Source organism: Orycteropus afer, unplaced genomic scaffold (genome assembly GCF_000298275.1).
Source record: "Orycteropus afer afer isolate SDZICR_OR568_19922 unplaced genomic scaffold, OryAfe1.0 scaffold00105, whole genome shotgun sequence".
In the NCBI taxonomy this organism is placed as follows: Eukaryota; Metazoa; Chordata; class Mammalia; order Tubulidentata; family Orycteropodidae; genus Orycteropus; species Orycteropus afer.
In genome coordinates, this window is record NW_006921692.1 from 2,219,782 (window position 1) to 2,242,584 (window position 22,803).

General features: G+C 36.3%; 1 protein-coding gene across 1 annotated transcript in view; it reads right to left on the reverse strand.

Annotated features, from left to right (window-relative positions):
• The window catches only part of ADGRV1 (adhesion G protein-coupled receptor V1), a 947,781-nt gene that overhangs the window by 551,102 nt on the left and 373,876 nt on the right, over positions 1-22,803 (reverse strand). The window contains exons 79-82 of the mRNA XM_007943393.1: positions 20,761-21,010; positions 19,986-20,125; positions 18,074-18,234; positions 6,495-6,595 (exon numbers count right to left, since the gene is read on the reverse strand). Coding sequence (XP_007941584.1) covers positions 6,495-6,595; positions 18,074-18,234; positions 19,986-20,125; positions 20,761-21,010 — 652 coding nt within the window. The remainder of the gene's footprint in view (positions 1-6,494; positions 6,596-18,073; positions 18,235-19,985; positions 20,126-20,760; positions 21,011-22,803) is intronic.

The following is a 22,803-nucleotide window of genomic DNA, read 5'->3' on the forward strand; positions in this document are numbered from 1 at the left end:
CTTTTATGTAAATAACTTCTAAATCTTGAGCTTAATTTGCTACTGAAACTTTAAACTCTTGATGCCCAAGGTTGTACTTATCTCTTTCTATCCCTTAAACCTTTTTAGCCTTTCCTATTTAAGTCAAATGAAACCACCAGTTTCATATCACAGTCACCTTAAAGTCTTTTAAGCTCTTTTAGTGATAGATACAGTAAATCTCATTAAATCTTCATTTATGAGACAGCAAAGCAAACTGGTGAAAAGCAAGGACTGGAACCTGGCTGGCTGCTTAAGTCCAAATACTGGTTCTGTCACTTATTATGACGTGACTTAGAACAACTTACTTAAATTTTTTCTGTCTCAGTGTCCTCATCTGTAAAACAGGAATATTAGTACCTACTTCATAATGACTGCCTCATATAGTACTTAGATGTGCTATATTAATTTTTATAAAATACATTTGCAATGTAGTCTTTTCATTGACTTAAAGAGAGAAGTGATACCGTAAAACTTTCACAGTAAATTAGGGCACTTTTTTTAGCTCTTATTCCTTCCTTTGAATTCTCATTGCTCCTGCCATTGTCCAAGCTCACAACCCATCATAACCAGATGACAGTAAAGCTGTCCACCTCCCCTCTCTTAACCGACCTCCTTAATTCTAGCTTCTCCTATGTTTTAACACTTTCTTCCGTTTAATCCGTCTTTACCAAATTAATCTTCTTTTAACATGGTACATTGGAGTGTAACTCCATCAGTGACTCAGTGACTTCCTATGGCTTGTTGACAGTATGTAACACCTCACCTATAGTCCAGACTTACCTATGTCTTTACACATATCTCCAGGCCTTACCCAAGTGAATCTTACAACGTTCATTCTGATCTCTGTGCCTTTATTCTTGTTATGCTCCCAGCCAGATTGTGCCACATTCTGAAATTCCAAATCTTATACATCCTTCAGCAGCCAGGTCAGATTCCATTTGCTCTGTGGAGCCTTTGCAACATAGTATTGCACTATACAGTAGAAGAAAACTATGCGTACACTTGGTTCTTACCATGAATCTAATGTTTTAGATTGCTATTTACATGCTTCTGTATACATATCTTGTTTGGTATTTCCTACTGTACAACCTCAAAAGTGCATCTGTGATAGATGAGGTGGAGGTGTTGATGGCTGAATGAAGGTCCTGATCTGGGATAAGTAGGTTCCTTCGCTGTTGTTTTGTTTTAATTTCACCATTGGATGATTGTATGGGCATTCACACTCATGAGGGTGATGTTATTTTTGGCCATATTGATGAGTACACCTAAAGCGAGAGTCAAATAGTTTAATAAACTCAACTTTAATGTATATTTATATCTGTGTGCAGAATACTCTTTAGTCACCTTCACAGAATTAATCTTTACATAAAGAAAAGGTGCAGTTCAGTACCTCAATTTTTTTTTTTACCAAAAAATAAAAATAAAAGCTCAACATCACTGAAGTAGGAACACTTGCAAACTCTTTATAGGAAAGAATGAACTTGGGGGGTGGGAGTGGAGGATCTGGCTATCACTTCTTTGTAATGGTTTACTTTATGGCTGAAAACAACATTGTGAGCTTAGACAAAGGAGGAAATGCTATGAGAAAAGCCAAAGTAAAACCAGGGTCTGTACTTTGAGTGATACAGTAGTTTGCACGTCTAAAGGACCTGTCCTTGTCTAAGTAACTCAGATGGAAAAAGAAAGAAAGAAGCAGGAAGAAGAAACAACAGAATTATTTCCATAAGGAGCAAATGGTAATGTTGGTAAGTAGTATCAAACATTTTACCCACTTCAAATGAAAGTAAACACTTAATTAATTAAATTCCTTAAACATAATATTTTTTATAAAAAGAGAAGTAGGCTGATAGTATGGCTGTAATAATAATAACAATAAGAACAGTAGCAGTAACAACCATTAAGGATCCGACTCATAGCGACCCCTCCTTGGGTTTCCAAGGCGGTATCTCTATGGAAGTAGATTGCCCAACCTTCCCTCTGAGGAGTGAGTGGCTGGTGGGTTTGAACTGCCAGCCTTCTGGTCAGCAGTCAAATACCTTAAGCACTATGCCACCAGAGCTCCTATCATGGATATACTTGGGTCATAATATAGCCTACCCAACATCTTAACACTCAGGATCTAAAGAGTGTTTCAAACTTACTCATTCAGTGTCTGAATGTGAACTAGATACCAACATTGAAGTTGTTGAATATAGGAAACACTTTCCTAATCCACTTACATCTGTACTAACATATCACTGTAAATGTTCTACTGAGTGATGATACTCCAGGCTTTTTAACTTCCTAATCCTCCAAGCAAGATCCAATTCTTATCCTTGTACTTATTAAACTCTTAAATATTTTTCTCTAGCAATAAAAGTAAAAATAACAAAGGGTATTCTGGTTAATAAATGATTAACTAAAACTTCCAAATAATGAAAAACCTGTTCTGATTAATAAACATTTTACAATCTCTTATTTTGCTTCAATTGATAAAAATTATTCTTATTAGATATGTGTTCTCAGGCCCTAAACACACAATGAGTTCTTGTTGGCATTCTCAACAAATCAGTGCAAGCTGCTGTGGAGAAACCAAGCCCCACAGTAGCTGAAAAGAGCTGGCATTTGGGAGTTTACACATGGTTTCTGGTCTAGGTCATGTGCAGACAATGATTTTCAAAAATGCTAGATGCCCAGAGTCAGAATGACATAAACCCCAGACTAAAACAGAATCATTTTGTAAGGGTGACCGAGCAGGGTCCTACCTGGGAAACTAGCCATTGCAAAATGACTTACTCCAAAATGCTGCAGAATGAGGAAACGTTTTGCTCAGTTCCTTCAATTTTTGCTAAAATCCAGAGACTACATGTGAATTTTAGGACAACTTCTCTCTAATCTTGGGAAGGAACCTACACATTTAGTGGCTACTATAAACCTTAAATACTTCAAATATTTGCAGTGTTACCTGAATTCAGGCAATGAACAGATGTGCTGATAAATTTAATTATATTTACACAAATATTTTCTAGCTTAAACTGCTCTTCAGTTTCAGAAAATGTGTTTAGACCATATAAAGCAACCAAACAAAAAACAGATTGAAAAACAAGTATTTTCCCCTTGTTGATTATTTTTAATCAGGTTAAACGTAGCTCTATCTTATCAACATGTTTGCTATGAGGAAACTTCTGTTCTTTTTTTAGATTTTTAGAACTGCTTTTCCTGACAGAACCACCACAACTGAGAACCCTGAACTGTAAACTTGTCCTTTGTCCTAGTTGTTTACTGGGCTTATCAGGGCACACATGGATTGGCAATGTGATTCCAAGATAAAAATCCCAGAGATATAATTAGATGTTTTTTCCGAGAAATATTGCCCAATGTCATGAAGATGTATTTACTATTTTCACTTCATATTTGAAGTGATTACCCCACAATTTCTTGCCATTTAATCATTTTCTTATAGCTGAATGAGAAAAACTAACTTGGTATTGAAGGAAAATATATACATTTTGATAACACTTAAAATACAAATCTTATCTATAATTCCACAGATAATGCAATGCTATAATGTTATAACTCTTATATAAAACTTTTGTGACATGACACCAAATACACTTTCTACACTAGTAACACACCCCTTAACATTTATCAAAGCATAAGTATAATGATGAAAGCTAATTTTAAGCCCCTGAATCTAAATATAAATGATAAATGATAGAAAGATCCAAAGGTAGTGATATACTAGCTTCTTGATGATATCTTACTGATGCATTTAGTTCAATTAGTAGTAAAGGATATAAAAAGACAAAGATAGGAAAGCACAAATGTGTACTTGCTATGTTGCAGACTAACATGCAGCAGCCCAGGCAAGAATGGCGCCAAAAGCATCTCTCAAGTTTTCTACTGAACTCCATCTTCACTGGAGATTGACAATCAGTTTTGCAAAAAAATATCTTCTACTGCCACCTGCTGTATTGTTATAGTAAATGATTCTAAAAGATGCTGGCATGACAAATGCCAGATTAAAGCAAAATCTTTTGACTTTTAAAGCAAGAATAATCTTTGGATTATCATCTATACCTATCCATTTATGAATAATAAACTCTAGAAGTACAGAAGTAGAGCCAAATTTGATCACATTTGGCTTCACTGCTGACTCACCAACCTATTATATACCACATAGTTCTAAAAGGAAGTCAGGGCCTATCACATTTCTGTTCTTCCCTTCTCCATAGAAGTCATTCCATTTGGTCCTACATCAGCAAAAAGATTTGAAACAGAATGGTCTTGGTGTTGGTAGTATTTACTGCTCAAACACTCTGGGGTCAGCTACAGAAGTTTCATTCACTCAGCCAAAGAATCACAGACCATGACCAATTTTTGAAGACTTCCTTAGAGGAAATATAAAGATTTATATCAAAGGATATAAATCTAAGGATTTCAACATAACAAGGATGGAGGATCCATGGCTAAAACTGGAACAACTCCCATTGGCAAGATTCTGTAACTGGAGCAATAAACACGACTTTAAAATTCAGAAAGGGTGGGTCCACGTCACTGCAGTCAGTTTTATTCTCTTCGAGGGTCTAAGAATTTTTAAAAAGCCATTTCTAAAAGATTTTATGGAAGACAATTATTCCCTTTAATTCAGAGGTGTTTGAAAAATCATAGTCGACAGGTAAACCATTTCCAGAAAACAGTGCTTTCTATTAACAACATACCAATTATTCCTGCCAAGAATAAACTATAGTAATTATTTGGTAGCTATTTCAAGCCACAATTCATACATCATATGACTTTTCATACCACATTGCATCATATATGCTAAAAATATACCAAAGAATACGGATTTGACTAACCATTTTCTCTAAAATCAGTGTTAAGTAAAATGTGAATCAGAAGGCAATAGCCCAACATATAAACCCTGGGTCTTTCCTACACATCCCTAGACATGAGCAAATTTGTCTAGGACACAGAGGAGTTGTCTGTAATTCTACAGTGCTATAATTAAGTCTTGTACAAATTCTGCTGCCAAAAACTCACCAGAGTGGGTGGTGAATACAGCCAAGTAAACTCTAATTATGGAAGGCGCGTTTTCTAAGATCTTGCATACAAGAAGCAAAGGCAAGATCAGACAGTTAAGACAGGTTACCAAGGCAATGTAAATGGCCTTGTCAAATTCAATGTAAGCTCCTTTCAGTAACAGGTAGTTTAAAAATGCAATCTGGGTCCCCTCTGCTTAGAAATCAGTTCTTAATTTGCTCCCTAAAAAATACAGTTATGAAATTTACACATCATTATAACAAAAAAGGCAAAATCCCAAAGTCCCAGCTAATTTTCCATTTTATATTTCAGCTTCTTCACTCACTTTTATTTTATAATATGCTATCCAAAGTTCAATAAAATGTTATTTTGCATTCTAAAAGATAGTGTGTCAATCATAACTGTGCAGTCAATTTACATGTATCACACACAACCATGTAGCCAGCACCCAATCAAGAAACAGAACATTGTCTGCACTCCAGCAGTGTTCCCCCCATCCAGCAAATAACATTACATAACATAAAGTTCTCTCAGTATAGTATATTGTCATTATCACCATCTCTAATTAAAGCCTTAAAGTAGAAGTGATTATGACTATGACTTTTCCCCTTTGCTCATGCAAACACTTCTTTCTAGAAAGATGTTCCTTCTCCTTGACAAAAACTCCTACCCACTGAAGGCCCAGCTCAAACATCACCTCCTCCATGAATACTCCCCTGCCCTTCACAGAAAAGTATACTGTTTCTTCATCTATATTTAAAGATTGGTTTGTAAACTATGTTCATACTTAACCACACTGCATTATAGTTATTTGTATGTCTATCTACTATTCTAGACTGTGAGGACTTCATGAACAGAAAAGGCAATTAATTTTATCTTTTGGTTTGTCTTCTATGCCTTAAAGTGTATGTTTTACATGGTGTGTTAATGAATGGCAAATCACATTATTTATTCTACAATGAACCTGAACAATTTTTCAAAAGAGTATTTCCACCAAACTGTATCCCATAATATTAAACAAAATAAAATACATTATCTAGATGTTGTGAAATACATATCATTTTAGTAGCCCTCCATAGAAAGAATTTATAACATAGCATAATATTTTATTAAAATAGATTAAATATGTTGAAGTTCAGCATATACTTAGCAATATATTTAATATATATTAGTTGACAATGGGATGCTTTGTGATAAGAAGCTTTTCTTGTAAGCTATGGTATTAGGTACTTTTCTGAAGAAGGACATTCACAAATACACATCTGGGCCTGATGCTCTCATTTCCTTATACTTCTATCCTTCTGCTATCCTCTTCCACAACAAAGCTAAAAAAAAAAAGCTTATTTCACCTAAGTTGAGATTAAAGTTTACTAGTACAATCAGTTTAAGGATCACTGATGAAGAAACATAAACATCTCATGACAAGTTGGAAAATGTCAGAACTCTCCTACCTGTGTACCTAAGCTTGCTGCCATCATGTGAGTCAGAAGTTTAGCTGCAAACATGGAATACCTGGCACAGAAGATATGAGAAAGAACAGCCAGGCAAAGACCTGTAAAAACAAAAAAGACCATGTGTGGTTTTCCAATCCATGAAGAGATGAACGGTATCATGCTGAAAATCTTTGGGACAGTTAAGTACACAAAGACTGTAGCCTGCTTATTTCTGGAAAAAAAAAAAAAAAAATTAGGTTGCAATTTTAATTACTTCATTTTGCAGGACATAAAAAATCTTCACACTTATCAGTTAAGTCCGAAAGATAATTTTAATTTTAAACTATCTACATGCTCACTTCTCTGGCCAAAAGAAATTATAAATTGAAAAGATAAATAATTTTCACCAAGCATTTGGCATTCTAAGTTTACATTAGTCAAGTTGTATTGTTTAAGAAAAGAACAAAATTTTAATTTTGTAAGAACAAGTCATTTGGCTAAATAGAAATACAGAGGCAAATAGTATTTTTCAAGCATAAAACTGTGGATAGTACAAACAAAACTCAGGTTCGGTAATTACCTCTTTTTACATAGTAGGAATAGTTACGTAATTACAACAGTTGTAATCAGGAATTTAAAAGGCAAATTTCTGCACTGGGTGCCAAAACCAGAAACAATATCTGTTCTTTCATCCTGCAGTGACTTTTAACTTGAACATGAACATTTCTAACTGGTATAAAGAAAATCATACTTATTTTTAAATCTACCTGAATTCACCAATTTACACTATTTTATGGGCATAATTAAAACCTCAGCTATAATCCATCATCTATCTTGCAATTCATTCAAATGTTTCTAATGTTAGGTTTTAAACTCTAAGTATGCATATTTTTAAAATACTTCCTGTTTTTTAAATTTAAATGCAGTACATAAAGAGAGGAGGAAAAAATGATCATTGGTAACCATTTGCTTTCTTATTTAAGCCTTTTACTGCATTATTTTCCTCAGTATGGTTATTTTATCTAAGAATTACCAAAACACAACAATTGACATGTGTGTCTGCTTTGCCATGTACTTTACATACATTACCTAATTCAGTTATGTTAACACCTCCTTGACAAACAGAAGACACTGAATTTATTTAACTATTTTGTTTGGCTTTGGCTTCTCATCTGATCTGGAAGTCACGGAACACACTTTATAAACATATTACATGTTGACATTAGTGGACTGGATATCTCCAAAAGGCCCACATTGGGACTGATGACTCATTTTCTATACATAAATCTCTCCATAATTCCTCTTGGGAAAAGCTTTCAATTGTGTTTTCAGATTTTAATACAGTCAATAAAGCTTCACACAGGAGGAGAAGGAAGGGGAGACTGTATTAGTCAAAGCTTTCGGCCCAGAAATTTGGCCAAGATATCTGGAGCAGTACATGTTTAGGAAGGCTGCCATGGGGTGTTCTGGAACAGGTGTGTAGGTCCTGAGGCTGCCTTCAAAATCCACCCACACAGGTAGAAGGTGTATCTTCAGAAACTGCAGAGTCCTGTCTGATTTTGCACCTTTCCTTAGGTAGTCTATAAACTATTGCAGCTAAAGCTTACAGCTCATTAGTGTGCACATGAGTTCCATCTCTAGTCAAAATCAGCTTTTACTGAAGATTTGTGTGTGTGTGTGTGTGTGTGTGTGAGAGAGAGAGAGAGAGAGAGAGAGAGAGATTGAGTAAAAACAGGGTTATGGTATTTTTTTTTTTTTATCATAATCTACTTGATCACAAATATCTGTCTTGTTTTAAGTTTACTGCAGTAGATGGTAACAATATGAGGCAAGAGGATTAGTGTTGTAAGAGAGAAATATATATGACTCAACTCCTTTATAGTTCACAAGAAGAATTTATTCATAAACATTTCCTTTAACTTGATAATCTCCCATTGTACTCCAGGTAAAGATTTAGTACAGTTAAATTTTACCAGCTCAGAAATACTTGGTTAATTACATTAAGTGCTGTTATTGATTAAGCTTTGTCCTTGCTTGCTGAAAACAAAGAAGACTTGAAGCACTTATTGATGAAGGTCAGAGACTACAGTATGAATTATATCTCCACATAAAGAAAACAAAAATCCTCATAACTCGCCCAATAAGCAACATCATGATAAATGGAGAAAAGATTGGACCTGCCAAGGATTTTGTTTTACTTGGATCCACAACCAATGCCTATGGAAGTAACTGTCAAGAAATAAAACAACATATTGCTTTGGGCAAATCTGCTGCAAAAGACCTTTTTAAATGGTTAAAGGGAAAAGATGTCACTTTGAAGGCTAAGGTGTGCCTGACCCAAGCCATGGTATTTTCAATAGCCTCAAATGCATGAGAGAGCAGGACAATGAATAAAGAAGACCACAGAAGAATTGATAAATGAGTGATGGTGTATATGAAGAATACTGAAGACTGCTAGAAGAATGAACAAATCTATCCTGGAGGAGTACAGCTGGAATGCTCCTTAGAAGCAAGAATGGCTAGATTTGTTCCTTGTACTTTGGTCATGTTGTCAGAAGGAACCAGTTTCTGGAGAAGAATATCATGCTTGCTAAAGTAGAGCATCAACAAAAAAAAAGGGAAGACCCTCAATGAGAGGGATTGACATCATAGTACAGTGGCTGGGATAGTGGGCTCAAGTATGGAAATGACTATAAGGGTGGCTCAGGAGCAGGCACTGCTTTTTTCTGTTGCACAGAGGGTCAATATGAGTCAGAACCAACTTGAAAGCACCAAGCAAAAACAAAATATATGTTGTAAATCCTAACATCTATGCCTGTGGCTATATTCCCAATTGGGAATAGGTTGTTTTATTATGTTAATGAAGCAGGCTTACTGCATGGTATGTCTTTAGCCAACCTTTTTTGAAATATGAAATAAAGAAGCAGGCTACTGAGCAGAGATGGGGTAAGACAGATGTGAAAACACATGGACATCGCCAGGAACCAGGAAGCTGAAGTTGAAGAGACAAAGACAATCTCCAGAGCCAACAGAGAAAGAAAGCCCTCCCCTAGAGCAAGCACCATGAGTCTGAACTTCTAGCCTCCTAAACTGTGAGGAAATAAATTTCTATTTGTTAAAGCCTACCACTTGTCTGTCAGTTTGTCAGACTGTGGTGGCTTGAGTGTTGCTTTGATGTTGGAGGATATGCCACTGGTATTTCAAATACCAGCAGGGTCACCTATGTTGCACAGGTTTCAGCAGAACTTCCAGACTAAGACAAACTCGGAAGAAGGAAGGGGTCATCCACTTCTCAAAGCATTGGCCAGTGAAAACCTTATGAATAACGGTGAAACACTGTCTGATATGTTACTGGAAAACTTGATGAATACCCTTGAAACACTGTCTGAGTTAGTGCTGGAAAATGAGCCCCTCAGGTCAGAAGGCACTCAAAATACAGCTGGTGCATCTTAAGAGTAGAGTCAACCTTAATGATGTGGATGGAGTAAAGCTTTCAGGACTTCCATTTGCTGATGTGGCATAACTCAAAATGGGAAGAAACAGCTGCAAACATCCATTAATAATTGAAGCATGGAATGTACAAAGTATGAATCTAAGAAAATTGGAAGTTGTCAAAAATGAAATGGAACACATAAAGATCGATATCCTAGGCATTGTTGTTGTTGTTGTTGTTATGTGCCATCAAGTCAGACCTGACTCATAGCAACCCTTCCTTGGGTTTCCGAGGCAGTATCACTATGAAAGTAGATTGCCCCATCTTCTTTCCAAGGAGTTACTGGTGGGTTTGAACCAACACCCCTCTGGTTAGCAGTCCAGTGCCTTAGGCTCTACACTAGGATTAGTGAAATAAAATGGACTGGTTTTAGCCATTTTTAATCAGACAACCATTTGCTCTACTATGCCAGGAATTACAAACTGAAGAGGAATGGCAGGACATTCATCATCACAAGGAATATTTCAAGATCTATCCTGAAGTACGATGCTCTCAGTCATAGGATAATATTGATATACCTACAAGGAAGAGCAGTTAATATGACAATTATTCAAGTTTATGCACCAACCACCAATGCCAAAGATAAGCAAATTGAGGATTTTTACCAACTTATGCAGTCTGAAATTGGCCAAACATGCAATCAAGATGTGCTGATTATCACTGGTGACTGGAATGCAAAAGTTGGAAATGAAGGAGAATCACCAGTAGTTGGGAAAATGGCGTTAGTGATAGAAATGACACTGGAGATTGCATGAGAGAATTTTGCAAGACCAATGACTTATTCATTGCAAATACCTTTTCTCAACAGCATAAATGATGGCTTTACATGTGGATTTCTCCAGATGGAGTACACAGGAATGAGAGTGATTACATGTGTGGAAAGAGGTGATGGGGAATCTCAGTACCTTCAGCCAAAACAAGGCCAGGAGCTGACTGTGGAAGAGGCCATCAACTACTCATAAGCAAGTTCAAGTTGAAGCTGAAGACAAAACAAATCTACTAGAGCCAAAATATGACATTGATTATGTCACTCTTGAATTTAGAAACCATCTTAAAGACAAGATTTGATGCATTGAACACCAATGACCAAAAACCAGAGGAACTGTGGGATGACATCAAGAACATCATCCATGAAGAAAGCAAAATGCCATTAAAAAGACAATAAAGGAAGAAAAGACCAAAATGGGTGTCAGAAGAGACTGTGAAACTTGGTCTTGAATGGAGAGCAGCTAAAGCAAATGGAAGAAATGACAAGATAAAAGAGTTGAACAGAAGACTTCAAAGAACGAGAAGACAAAGTCAATTTGAGATGTGCAAAGTCAATAATGAAATGTGCAAAGACCTTGAGTTAGAAAACCAAAAGGGTAGAAGACAACTGGCATTTCTCAAGCTGAAAGAACTGGGAAAAAAAAAAAAAATCAAGCCTTGAGTTGCAATATTGAAAGATTCTATGGGCAAAATATTGACTAATATAGGAAACATCAAGAGAAGATGGAAGGAATACACAGAGTTACGGTACCAAAAAGAAATGGTCAATGTTCATCCATTTCAGGAGGTGATGTATGATCAAGATTTGATGGCATTAAAGGAAGAAGTCAAAGCTGCACTGAAGGAACTGTCAAAGAACAAGGCTCCAGGTATTGATGGAGATATTTCAACAGACGGATGCCACGCTGGAGGCACTTACTTGTCTACGCCAAGAAATTTGGAAGACAGCTACCTGGCCAACTAACTGGAAGAGATCCATGTTTTTACCCATTGCAAGGAAAGGTGATCCCATGTGGAATTGGGATTTTATATGTGGAAATTATAGAGCAATATCATTAATATCGCATGCAAGTAAATTTTGCTGAAGATAATTCAAAAATAGTTGCAGCAATATATTGACAGAGAGCTTCCAGAAATGCAAGCTGGATTCAGAAGAGGATGTGGAATGAGGGATATCATTACTGGTGTCAGATGTATCTGGGATGAAAGCAGAGAATACAGAAAGATGTTTACTTGTGTTTTATTGACTATGCAAAAGTTTCTATTGTGTAGATCATAACAAATTATGGATAACATTGAGAAGAATGGGAATTCCAGAACACTTCATTGTGCTCATGAAGTATTTATATAGAGACCAGGAGGCTGTCATTTGAATAGAACAAGGAGATACTGCAGGGTTTAAAATCAGGAAGGGAGTGTGTCAAGGTTGTATCCTTTCACCATACTTATTCAATCTGTATGCTGAGCAAATAATCCAAGAAGCTGGACTATATGAAGATAAGCATGGCATCAGGATTGGAGGAAGACTCATTAACAACCTGTGATACGCAGATGACACAACTTTCCTTGCTGACAGTGAAGATGATTTGAAGCACTTACTGATGAAGATTGAAGACTGCAGTCCACAGGATGAATTACACTTCAACTTAAAAAAAAAAAAAAAAAAAAAAAACATGAAAATTTTGACAACTGGACCAATAAGCAGCATCATGATAAATGGAGAAAAGATTGAAGTTGTCAAAGATTTCATATTTCTTGGTTCCACCATCAATACACATGGAAACAACAGTAAAAAATCAGACAACGTATTACATTGGGCAAATCTGCTGCAAAATACCTCTTTAAAGTGCTGAAAAGCAAAGATGCCTCCTTGAAGACTAAGGTGTGCCTAACCCAAGCCATTGTATTTTCAATTACCTCATATGTGTGTGAAAGCTGGACAACAAATAAGGAACCAAAGAAGAGCTGACGCTTTTGAGTTGTGGTGTTGGCGAAAAATACTGAAAAGTACCATGGACTGCCAGAAGAACTAACAAATCTATCCTGGAAGAAGTGCAACTTGAATGCTCCTTGGAAGTGACAATTGACTAGAATTTGTCTCACCTGCTTTGGTCATATTGTCAAAAGGGACCATTCCCTGGAGAAGGATATCATGCTTGGTAAAGTGGAGGGTCAACAAAAAAGAGGAAGGCCCTCAATGAGATGGATTGACACAGTGGCTGTAATGATGGGCTCACGTACAGCAAGTATTGTGAGGCTGGCACAGGACCAGTCAGTGCTTCTTGCTGTTGTACATATGGTCATTATTAGTTGGAGCTGACTCAACAGCACCACCAACAACAACCCAAGCCATGGTATTTTCAATTGCCTCACATGGGTGTAAAAGCTGGACAATGCATAAGAAACACCAAAGAAGAGTTAATGCTTTTGAGTTGTGGTGTTGGCAAAGAATCCTGAAGGTACCAGGGACTGCCAGAAGAACTAACAAATCACTCCTGGAAGAAGTGCAGCCAGAATGCTCTTTGGAAGTGAGAATGGCCAGACTTCATCTTACCTACTTTGGTCATGTTGTCAGAAGGGATCATTCACTGGAGACGGATGTCATGCTTGGTAGGGTGGAGGGTCAGCGAAAAGGGGAAGGCCCTCAATAAGATGGATTGACACAGTGGCTGCAATGATGGGCTCAGGTACAGCAAGGATTGTGAGGCTGACACAGGACTGGACAGTGTTCTGTTCTGTTGGACATAGGGTCGCTATGAGTCAGAGTCAACTCGATGACACCTAACAACTACAATAATGTTTTTTAAAGCTACCCACTTGTGGTATTTCTGTTATAGCAGCACTAGATAAATAAGACAGAATTTGGTACTAAAAAGTAGGGGTGCTGCTGTAACAAATACTTACAATGTGGCAGTGGCTTGGAAATTGGGTACTGGGTGAAGGCTGGAAGAGTTTTCAGGTGCCTAATAGAGCTTAGATTGCCTAGAAGAGATGGTTAATAGATTTATGGATGTCAAAGACAATTCTAGTGAGGGATCAGGAGGAAGTGAAGAGAGCTATAGAAAAATTCTCTGTCATATTAGAGATACATATGGCATGAGCAACAGAACATTGCTAGAAACATGGACATTAAATGTGCTCTGGGTGAAGCTTTAAAAGAAAATGATGAACACATGACTGGATAATGGAAGAAGGGTGATGCTTTTCATGCAGTAGCAAAGAACTTGTCTGAACTATATTCAAATGTCAATGGAAGGTAGAACTTACAAGTGATGAACTTGGATATCTGACTGATGAGATTTCTGAGCAAGATTTTATAGGGGCCATGTACTTTCTCCTCACTGCTTATAATAAAATGCAGGAAGAAAGCATTGTCCTTAAAAATGAATTGTGCAAAATGAAAACAGAACATAAAGATTTGGAAAATTCTGTTGTGCAAACTAAGGATTCATGTCCTCAAATATTCACCAAGGACGCATCTACACAATCTTTTGTTAAAGAAATTAAGCCTGTTACTGATGGGTCTAACCAACTACCACAGTAAACACCCATCAGCTTGGACTGAAGGGGACAGAAAAAAGTGCAAGGAAAAAATTCTGCCTGCCTGTTCGAATCCTAAAGGCAAGAAATAGGTCAAGGCAGCTACATCTGTTCTCCTCCAAGAAAAGCAACTCAGAGATAGCAGGACTGTGACTAGTTTATAAAAGGTTGTTGTTGTTGTTAGGTGCCATCAAGTTGTCTCCAACTCATAGCATCCCATTGCACAGCAGAATGAAGCACTGCCAGGTCCCAGGCTCCATGATCCTTGCTATATTGTTCAGTAAATCTTGAAAGATAATAGTGTACAATTTTGGAGAAAGAGATGTGATGGGAAATATTCTGTGTGGCTTTCAGGAAAAGTTTTAATTGCTCTTAAAACAAGACCCAAGTAAGTGCTTTTCTTTTGGCAAGCCTGGGCATTGTTGTGTATATAATGCTTGGAGTTGCTACAGATATTTCAAAACAATAAAGGGACAAAGCTGAGGAAAAAAAAAAATCATCAAGACTAGCAAATCAAAAAAAAAAGAAAAAGAAAGATCCTGGTCCTCTAATGACACCACTGAGGTGCTACAGTAGTGAACCTTGAAACTAAATCCTCCTTTTTAAGATATTCTGAGTTGTCTTCTATTACTTGCAGCCAGATTTATCCTAAATCACACACACACACACACACACATACACACAGACAGAGAAATCCAACCCCTTTATGCTCTGCTCTTTTTTAAAAATAATAATTTTGAAATGAATCAGTGACATCTGAAAAGTAATTTTTCCAGGAAAAACTATCATAATCTCAGCCTGTAAAAATATAAAAATCCCAACTACAGTATTCTTGCAGTTCAATAAAGCTTGAACAAAAGAATAAACATGCTTCAAAGGGCTTTGGATTTTGTTTGTCTATCTTGTAAGCCTTATTTAGCAATTTTTAAATAATTACTTCTTATTATGTACTGTAAAATCGTCATTGTGTTGACATTTATACATTTAGTAATCTATAAAAAGTAAACAAAACCATAAGCCATTTAAAAGGAAAAAGTTTTAGTTTGACTAATGTGTTAAAAGTATTTCTCAACCATAAGAGAACCAAAAGAAAACCAAAACAAATGAAACAAAGGTAAGGGCTATTGCCCAACTCTAATCTCAGCTTTCATACTGCTCAAAACATAGGGGATTCAACTCACATTTTATTGATGTTAAAACTGAAATGGAATATGGAATATGAGAAAGTCTCTTTAAAACCCCAGGACCCTAGAAATTGCATTCAGCTTCAAAACCAGGATGAATCCAATTCAATATTCTATCTTTGACAGTACAACATCAAAAGAGATAAGGGAAGGCAGAGTGCTCTTCTTTGACATCAACCTCTAAGTAACAATGAGTACCTTGAAACATGATTTAGCTCCTTTAATAAGCAAACTATACACTTATAGTATTATCACTTAAGGTTATTTTTAAGGTGTATTTCCCTCAAGTCATCTTTTAGGTGAGTACCATAATTCTGTACCTTACTGCACACACAGAGATACTATGCTTGTCCTCTCTTTCCATCTTTTCAACCTCAAGGGATAACCTTAGTTTAATTTACTGGCTTAAGATTTTAAAATCACAGGTATAAACCCTCATCATCCATCTTTCTGATCTGCAGATTGCTAAACATTTTGGTCTGTATCCTCATTTCACATTTTTTTTTTAATTTCAGTTGTTCTGCCCTAGTACTACAAAGGAAGATTGGGCAATCTACTTCTGTAGAGTTACCACTTTGGAAACTTGGAGACCCAAGGAGGGGTTGCTTTGAGTTGAATTGACTCGACAGTGGTGAGGTTTTTTTTTTTTTTTTGGTCCTAGTATAGTAACCAGAATTCCAAACCAGAACTGGTACAGATGCATTGTGATTCTAGCCTGTTTTCTTTTTTTTTTCCTTTTTTCCCCCCTTAAATTTACATTCTAATTACATGTTACAACATTTCATGGAAAGAGCTAGTCAGATTGTTAAAATTTCACAGTAATATTTGAAATGGCTTCACTTAAATTGTAGGACCTGCATGTAACACATAAAATTATCTTTTTAGGTTTCTAGGGGCCCATCAGAGGAATGAGCATTTATTCTCCCCTGAAGATGAAATAAAGCACAAAGGCCTTATAAATGCCTGTTTCCTAATCTACAGAACATGCCATGTAAGTAATCATATGTTATGACAGATGGAGGGACAATCATATTAATATAACCTCAAATCAAAATAATAAAAGTAGACACTGACATTTAGGTAGTGATTCTCACATGGGCAAATCTAAGTATTTTTTCTAGAGTGAGTACCAGCAAATATGTGTTTGTTAATAATTCTCCCAGGGAACTCTATCAGTACTGACAGTTTTCTATAAAATTAGGTTAACATTCCCTCTTTAGTTTTTAAAACTCATTGTATTGATGTTCAGTATTTGTAAGAAGTGATTTTTGTGGGTCATAGCAGCACTTGGATTGAAGTCTACAGAAACTACGTCTACTTTTTGTTTCAGCCTTGCACCTCTTGGTTTTGTTTTATCATTCTATGGAATTTCTGTGCTCCTTAAATATACTAGCAATAAAGTAAAATAAGATGTTTTCATCTGATTTTGGGAGTGTATGGGCCTAGAAGAATCTGCTGAGCAGAAAATATCCTTTATGGAAGATATTATTAAGAATAAGAAATTACTAATTGTGATATTGAATCTAAGTATACATTCAGGATTAAGATACATTAAGAAAAATGTAAAACTTTATAACTATATTGGAAAGATTATAATCACCAGAACAAAGAACAGTAATTAATTATTTGCTTCAGTCCAGAAAAACATTCTAATAATTAATGATAAATTTGAGGTCTGTTTGCACACTATGTAATACACATGCATTCAATGATAATCACAATTAAGAGACAAAAATATCATTAAAACAGAATGTCAGAAGTTTCTGAATTAGTACCCTTGTCACCTTATTATGTAGATATAATTATAAATCATATTTTACAAGTGAGAAAAGCAAGGTTCAGAGAAATAATGTAATTTGCTTCAGGTCCCACAACTAGCCAATAGCAGAGCCAGGATTTGAACCCAGGCAGTCTGGCTGCAGAGTTCACATTTTTAGCCATTATCCTATACCTATTTCTTGGCATAGCACATTGTTCAAAGAAAAAAGTATGGATGGTTGGTACTAGACAAAAATAGATTTTATGGAATTCTCAGACTCACAACCATACAGTGAAAATAATTCTGTTGTTCAGTTGTAGGTAAATAACTTGATCGACACTAATACAATGAAAGTTCCTGTTTACTGTCAGAAATGGGACTTGGGTATGGAAGGAGAAAGAAATAGTTTATTTTTTAACATAGTGGTTGGCATACTTAGAGCTCCTAAGTTATATATTATAAATCAACTCATAGGTAGGTTTTCTTTAAGTGAAAATACAAAATGTTTTGTATGTACTTTCTCACATAGTACCGACCTTCTCACTTCAGAACCTGCTCTCTAAACTACAGCAGTGTGAAATATGTCCTTTCCTATTATGTACCTTTTATCCCACACTGTATTTTATTCTCCTTATATGCTAAAAGTATATCTTGTTCTTCATTGTGTCCTCAGCACAAAGTTGGGCCTCCATAAATACTGATAGTGTGAATTAATGAGTAAGAAAATTTATTTTCTCCCAATGCTGTAGAATTACAGTAAGTTTGTGCCTTGCATATATGAAAGGACTATGGCAAAACAGACTTTTCCATTTTAAATATTTAATATTATTGACTCAAAAATACTGCAACTGACCTGAGATACATATAAATCCAGAAGAGAAAAAGGCTTCATTGTATGAAGATAAGCTGTCAGTCTGGGCGTAAACAGCATACACAGACATGTGTGAACAGGCACATTGCACGTAGTCTGAAGTGTCCTCAACCATCTTGCAAAACTGATTGTCAGACAACCAGCTAGGAAAAAAACAACAATAGTCACTATTCTCTTTACATCAGCGCTTAAGGTATTGAAATGGCCTGCAAAGAAAAAAATAACTTGCTGAACTTTACCCAAGTTTAAGCAGACCACATTTTCAAGAAGAAACACTGGAGGGAACATCTTGTCCAGGACATGACACAACAGATTCCACAAGATGCCTTAAGAAGTAGTCTAAATACCAACCAAACCTTCAAGAGCCTTTCAGGTAAGGAAGAAGCCAGTCCTCTCAACAGAGCAGTACCACTGTCTTTCTAATCTAAAGCAAATGCACACCAAGGTTTTCAATAGAAGGCATACTTCTCTATCATTAAAAAATTCCTAATGATCCACACAGTTGATCCATCCTCATTTTTCACAATTCCTTGAAATATTTATTATTAATAATATCTGGAGGATTAGAGATTATCTATATATTAGGTTTAGGAGCTCTGGTAGCATAGTGCCTAAGGCACTTGACTGCTAACCAGAAGGCTAGTGGTTCAAACCCACCAGCTACTCCTCGGAAGGAAGATTGGGCAATCTACTTCCAAAGTGATACTGCCTCAGAAACCAAAGGAGGGGTCACTATGAGTTGAGTCCGATTCAACAGCACATAATATATTAGGTTTAAGATCTATAATTAAACACAGGGAATTTCAATTATTTTCCCCCACAAAGAAAGTAGAAGACTATTCAGAATTTTGGTATTCTGGAAGGCAATTGGTTATTCAAGTAAACTGTTAGACTTATTTAGAATTTTAGTTTGTGCAGTAGAAATTCAGTAGTAAACAGAATCTAATGTCTGAACCTAGAACTTAGACCTTCTCAGCCAGCATCGCCTGACCCTGCAGTACTGACTGAATTCTGATTATAATAACTGTTATGAAACTTGGGGGTCTTAGGGAAGAAGAGTCAAAGAAAAGCTCACTCTCTTCTTCCTACTGTTACGTACATGGCTTTAATCCCGAAACTTCAATCCCTCTATATATGGACCAAAAAAACAAAACAAAACTCATTGCCGTTGAGTCAGATCCGACTCATAGTGACCCTTCCTTGGGTTTCTGAGGTGATATCACTACAGAAGTAGATTGCCCATTCTTCGTTCTGAGGAGTGGCTGGTGAGTTTGAACCACCAACTTTCTTGTTAGTAGTCAAATGTCTTAGATACTACACCACCAGAGCTCCTTGTATATGGTCAAGAATTATAAATCCTAGCGATACTTTTAAACCTAGAGTATTAGCTCCAGAAACAGTCTAGCTGGAAGGGATAGAAAGGAAAATTTCCTTTCCTGCTCAAAAAATTAATTGATAACTCCAGGAGGGTTATTTGAATTGAGTAGAACTCATGCTACCTCCTGTGAAATTGGCAATGATTATAATGTGTTACATATTTAAACTGTTCTACAGCATTTGCCACCTGAACAATGCTAAGACCATTTTCTGTGCTGTTTCCTGGTATTAATGGTAGAAATTTTTCTTTAGACTAGGCATTTGGCTGCTAACCACAAGGTTAGTGGTTCAAACTTACCAGTCACTCCACAGAAGAAAGATAAGGCAGTCTGCTTCTGTAAAGATTTATAACCTTGAAAATCCAACAGGGGTAGCTATGAGTTGGAATCGATTTGATGGCAGTAAGATGAGCATCTCATCTAAGACTACCATCACTGCTCAGTATAGAAAACTGGGCTCAGTGATAGCGGAATGGAGAAAAAACAAATCCTGATTTTTGAAATATATTAATAAATACCTTGTAGCAGCCTGATTCCAAAGGAGACACAGGGATGTGTGTGGAACAATTCTAGGCTCAGCAGTATAAATCCTGTAGAGAACCTCATTGTTGTCAGGCAAGGGTTGTGAACTTTGACCTTTCACACTCAATGATAATACCTATATGCCACAAGGAACAGAAAATTTAATATTTTCTAATTAATGTCATGACTGAATTCTCCCATTCTGAACATTGTTTGATTTTTCTAGTCACGTGCTTACCACCCACTATTACTAGTTAGCTTACTTATGAATACAAGGCTTCTTCTTTTCTATAACAGACATTTTACTTCCAGTTCAGTTATTCAGTAGTCTTCATCTGACCATTCTCACTATAATTGACTGACCCCATTAGGAGTGAGTCATATAGATTGCAATGAATGTCACAAAATATGTATGAATTGTTGAATGGAAAATCAATTTGCTCTGTAAATTTTCACACAGATCAATTGTTTTTTAAATGAGGTATATAATATGATTTTATATTAGTGAAAACTATATTTGTTTTCATTTTTCCCACTTTATATATATATATATATATATATTTTTTTTTTTTTTACTCAAAAAAAAAACCATGAAGGAAATATATCCAACTATTTTTGAAAGTAAAAATCCTACCAATAGCTCATAAAGAAAGAAAAATTTTCATAATTAGTTCACCATGAGTAGCACAGATCATCCAGATACATTCTGAGGCATATCTGCTGAGGGAAAAATAAGATTCCAACCACATAATTCTTCAAATGACAGATTACCTTATTTTTCAAGGCAGGTAGATTGTTTTCAGTTATAAACCACTGCTGACTGCTATACTCTGTGAACTGGACTAATTTACATGTACTTTTCCCAGCCATTATTTCTGCATCCGGGACATCCAATAACCTCTCAGGAATTCGAATATAATCACCTTCCTTTCCTTCAAACTTGTGCCCATTGATTTGCTGAGGATACCAGTGAAGAGCCAGTATTGACAAATATGGACAACTGTCAAGGATGACTTTACTTCTAAAACAGAAAAGCAAAAGCTATGCTAAAATTATATGCAATATGCTCATGTATATCCAATTATACTTATTAAAATGCATTGAACCAGTGCTCTCTTCTTTACATATAACAGTGACACTATAAACCAGAAGGAGTGGAAAGGATGTATTTTCAGTTCTATGATTTTTGCATAGAACTTTCTGCATCCTCTTGCTTGATACCCCTTGTGACCATATACATGGATCTTTTAAAGCTGTTTCACAGATATCATATACAATCTATGATGATAAAATGTGCATTTCTGCATTGGCCACATCAGCATTGGTCAGACTAGCTGAGGAAATGGCATGTCCACTAAACTGAAACCCTCTGCTTTGTTTAACAATAGTATAAACCTTGCATTTCTAGAGCATGTTTTCATTAAGAGTCTACTTCACTCATTTCTAACTCACCAGAGCATTGCTAATAAAAACATAAGAAACAGCCCTGAACAGTGAGTGATCTTTACTCATTTAACAGTTGTGTTTTGAAGATCTCCTACGCACAAGATCCTGTGATTTCTAGATAAGTAACATCCCAGACTTACTAAAACAGAAACATTGTCAGGGAGGGACGTATGGGTCTAGGAATCTATGTATTTTACCAGACCCACATAAAATCTTATGTAAATTGTCTGTGGACCCAGTGTGTTTGAGAAGATACAAGGGGAAAAAAAAAAAAAGCCCTAATCCTGACCCTAAAATAATGTTTGGTCTCTGAAACCTGTCTGAAAATGTATTACTAGGTTAAGAATTATGTATTAAACAAAGGCCATGGATCTAAATGATACCTTGTCAAGATCCCTCTCCTGGAAAATGGAGCAGAGACTTTTAAATGGAAGATTTGAGAAAGGAAAGGAAAGGGTAAGAGCTAACTTCTTTCTCCTCTAACTATACACCATCTCTAAAAAGTTCTTTCCACAATTTTAACTACCACATTTGAATTGGTGCCTAAAAGTGTCTATCTTTAATCCAGCCATTCATCATGGGCGCTAGGCCCCTGTACTCAAGCTTCCTATTAAGACATCTCAATCTGTATTGGCATCTCCACATCAGTCTGTCAAAAGCTCAGTTCTTAATCTTCCCACCCAGTTTCCCACATATTCACTGGTGACTCCTAGCCTAAAAGATACCACTACAGACCCCAAAACTAGGCTCCATATGGATGAGACTAGTGAACTTTAGCCATGTGGCTACACAGCCCCATCTCTGCTCTCTAGACTCTACTGAGAGTTAGCCTAGTCAATGACATCATGGATTCCACTACTTTGGAAAACCGAGACCACCACCACCCTCAATAGAAGTGTGCCAACTCCTGGCCCTCTTACTGACAACCACATTCTCTCTGAAACCTTAACCTCCTCTATCCATGCCATTCAACTACATTTACTTTGACCAGTCTCACAATCTTCCTTCCAACTCAACTGAAGTGAAAGGGGGGAAAAAAAATTAACATGTAGACTGGCACCACTACAGATCTCTGGTGACTAACCCAAGCTAGCTCTCAATCTCAATTGACATTATTTTTACATAGCTAACTCCCTCTCCAAGGAGCTCCCTGCCCCATGATTACAAGTGATTTTTCTACATCCTAGAATTCTTCTTATCTCCCTGCTCAACTCCCAATCCTTCACCCTCAGCAGGTGGCCTTGAATATTGCTTAATACATTATATAAATAATGTATATAGAATGATAGATATCTTTAGAAGTTTTTTGAAACTAGTCTTGATTTCTTTTATTTGTGATGTTCAGTTTGTCACTAATATGTTAATGCT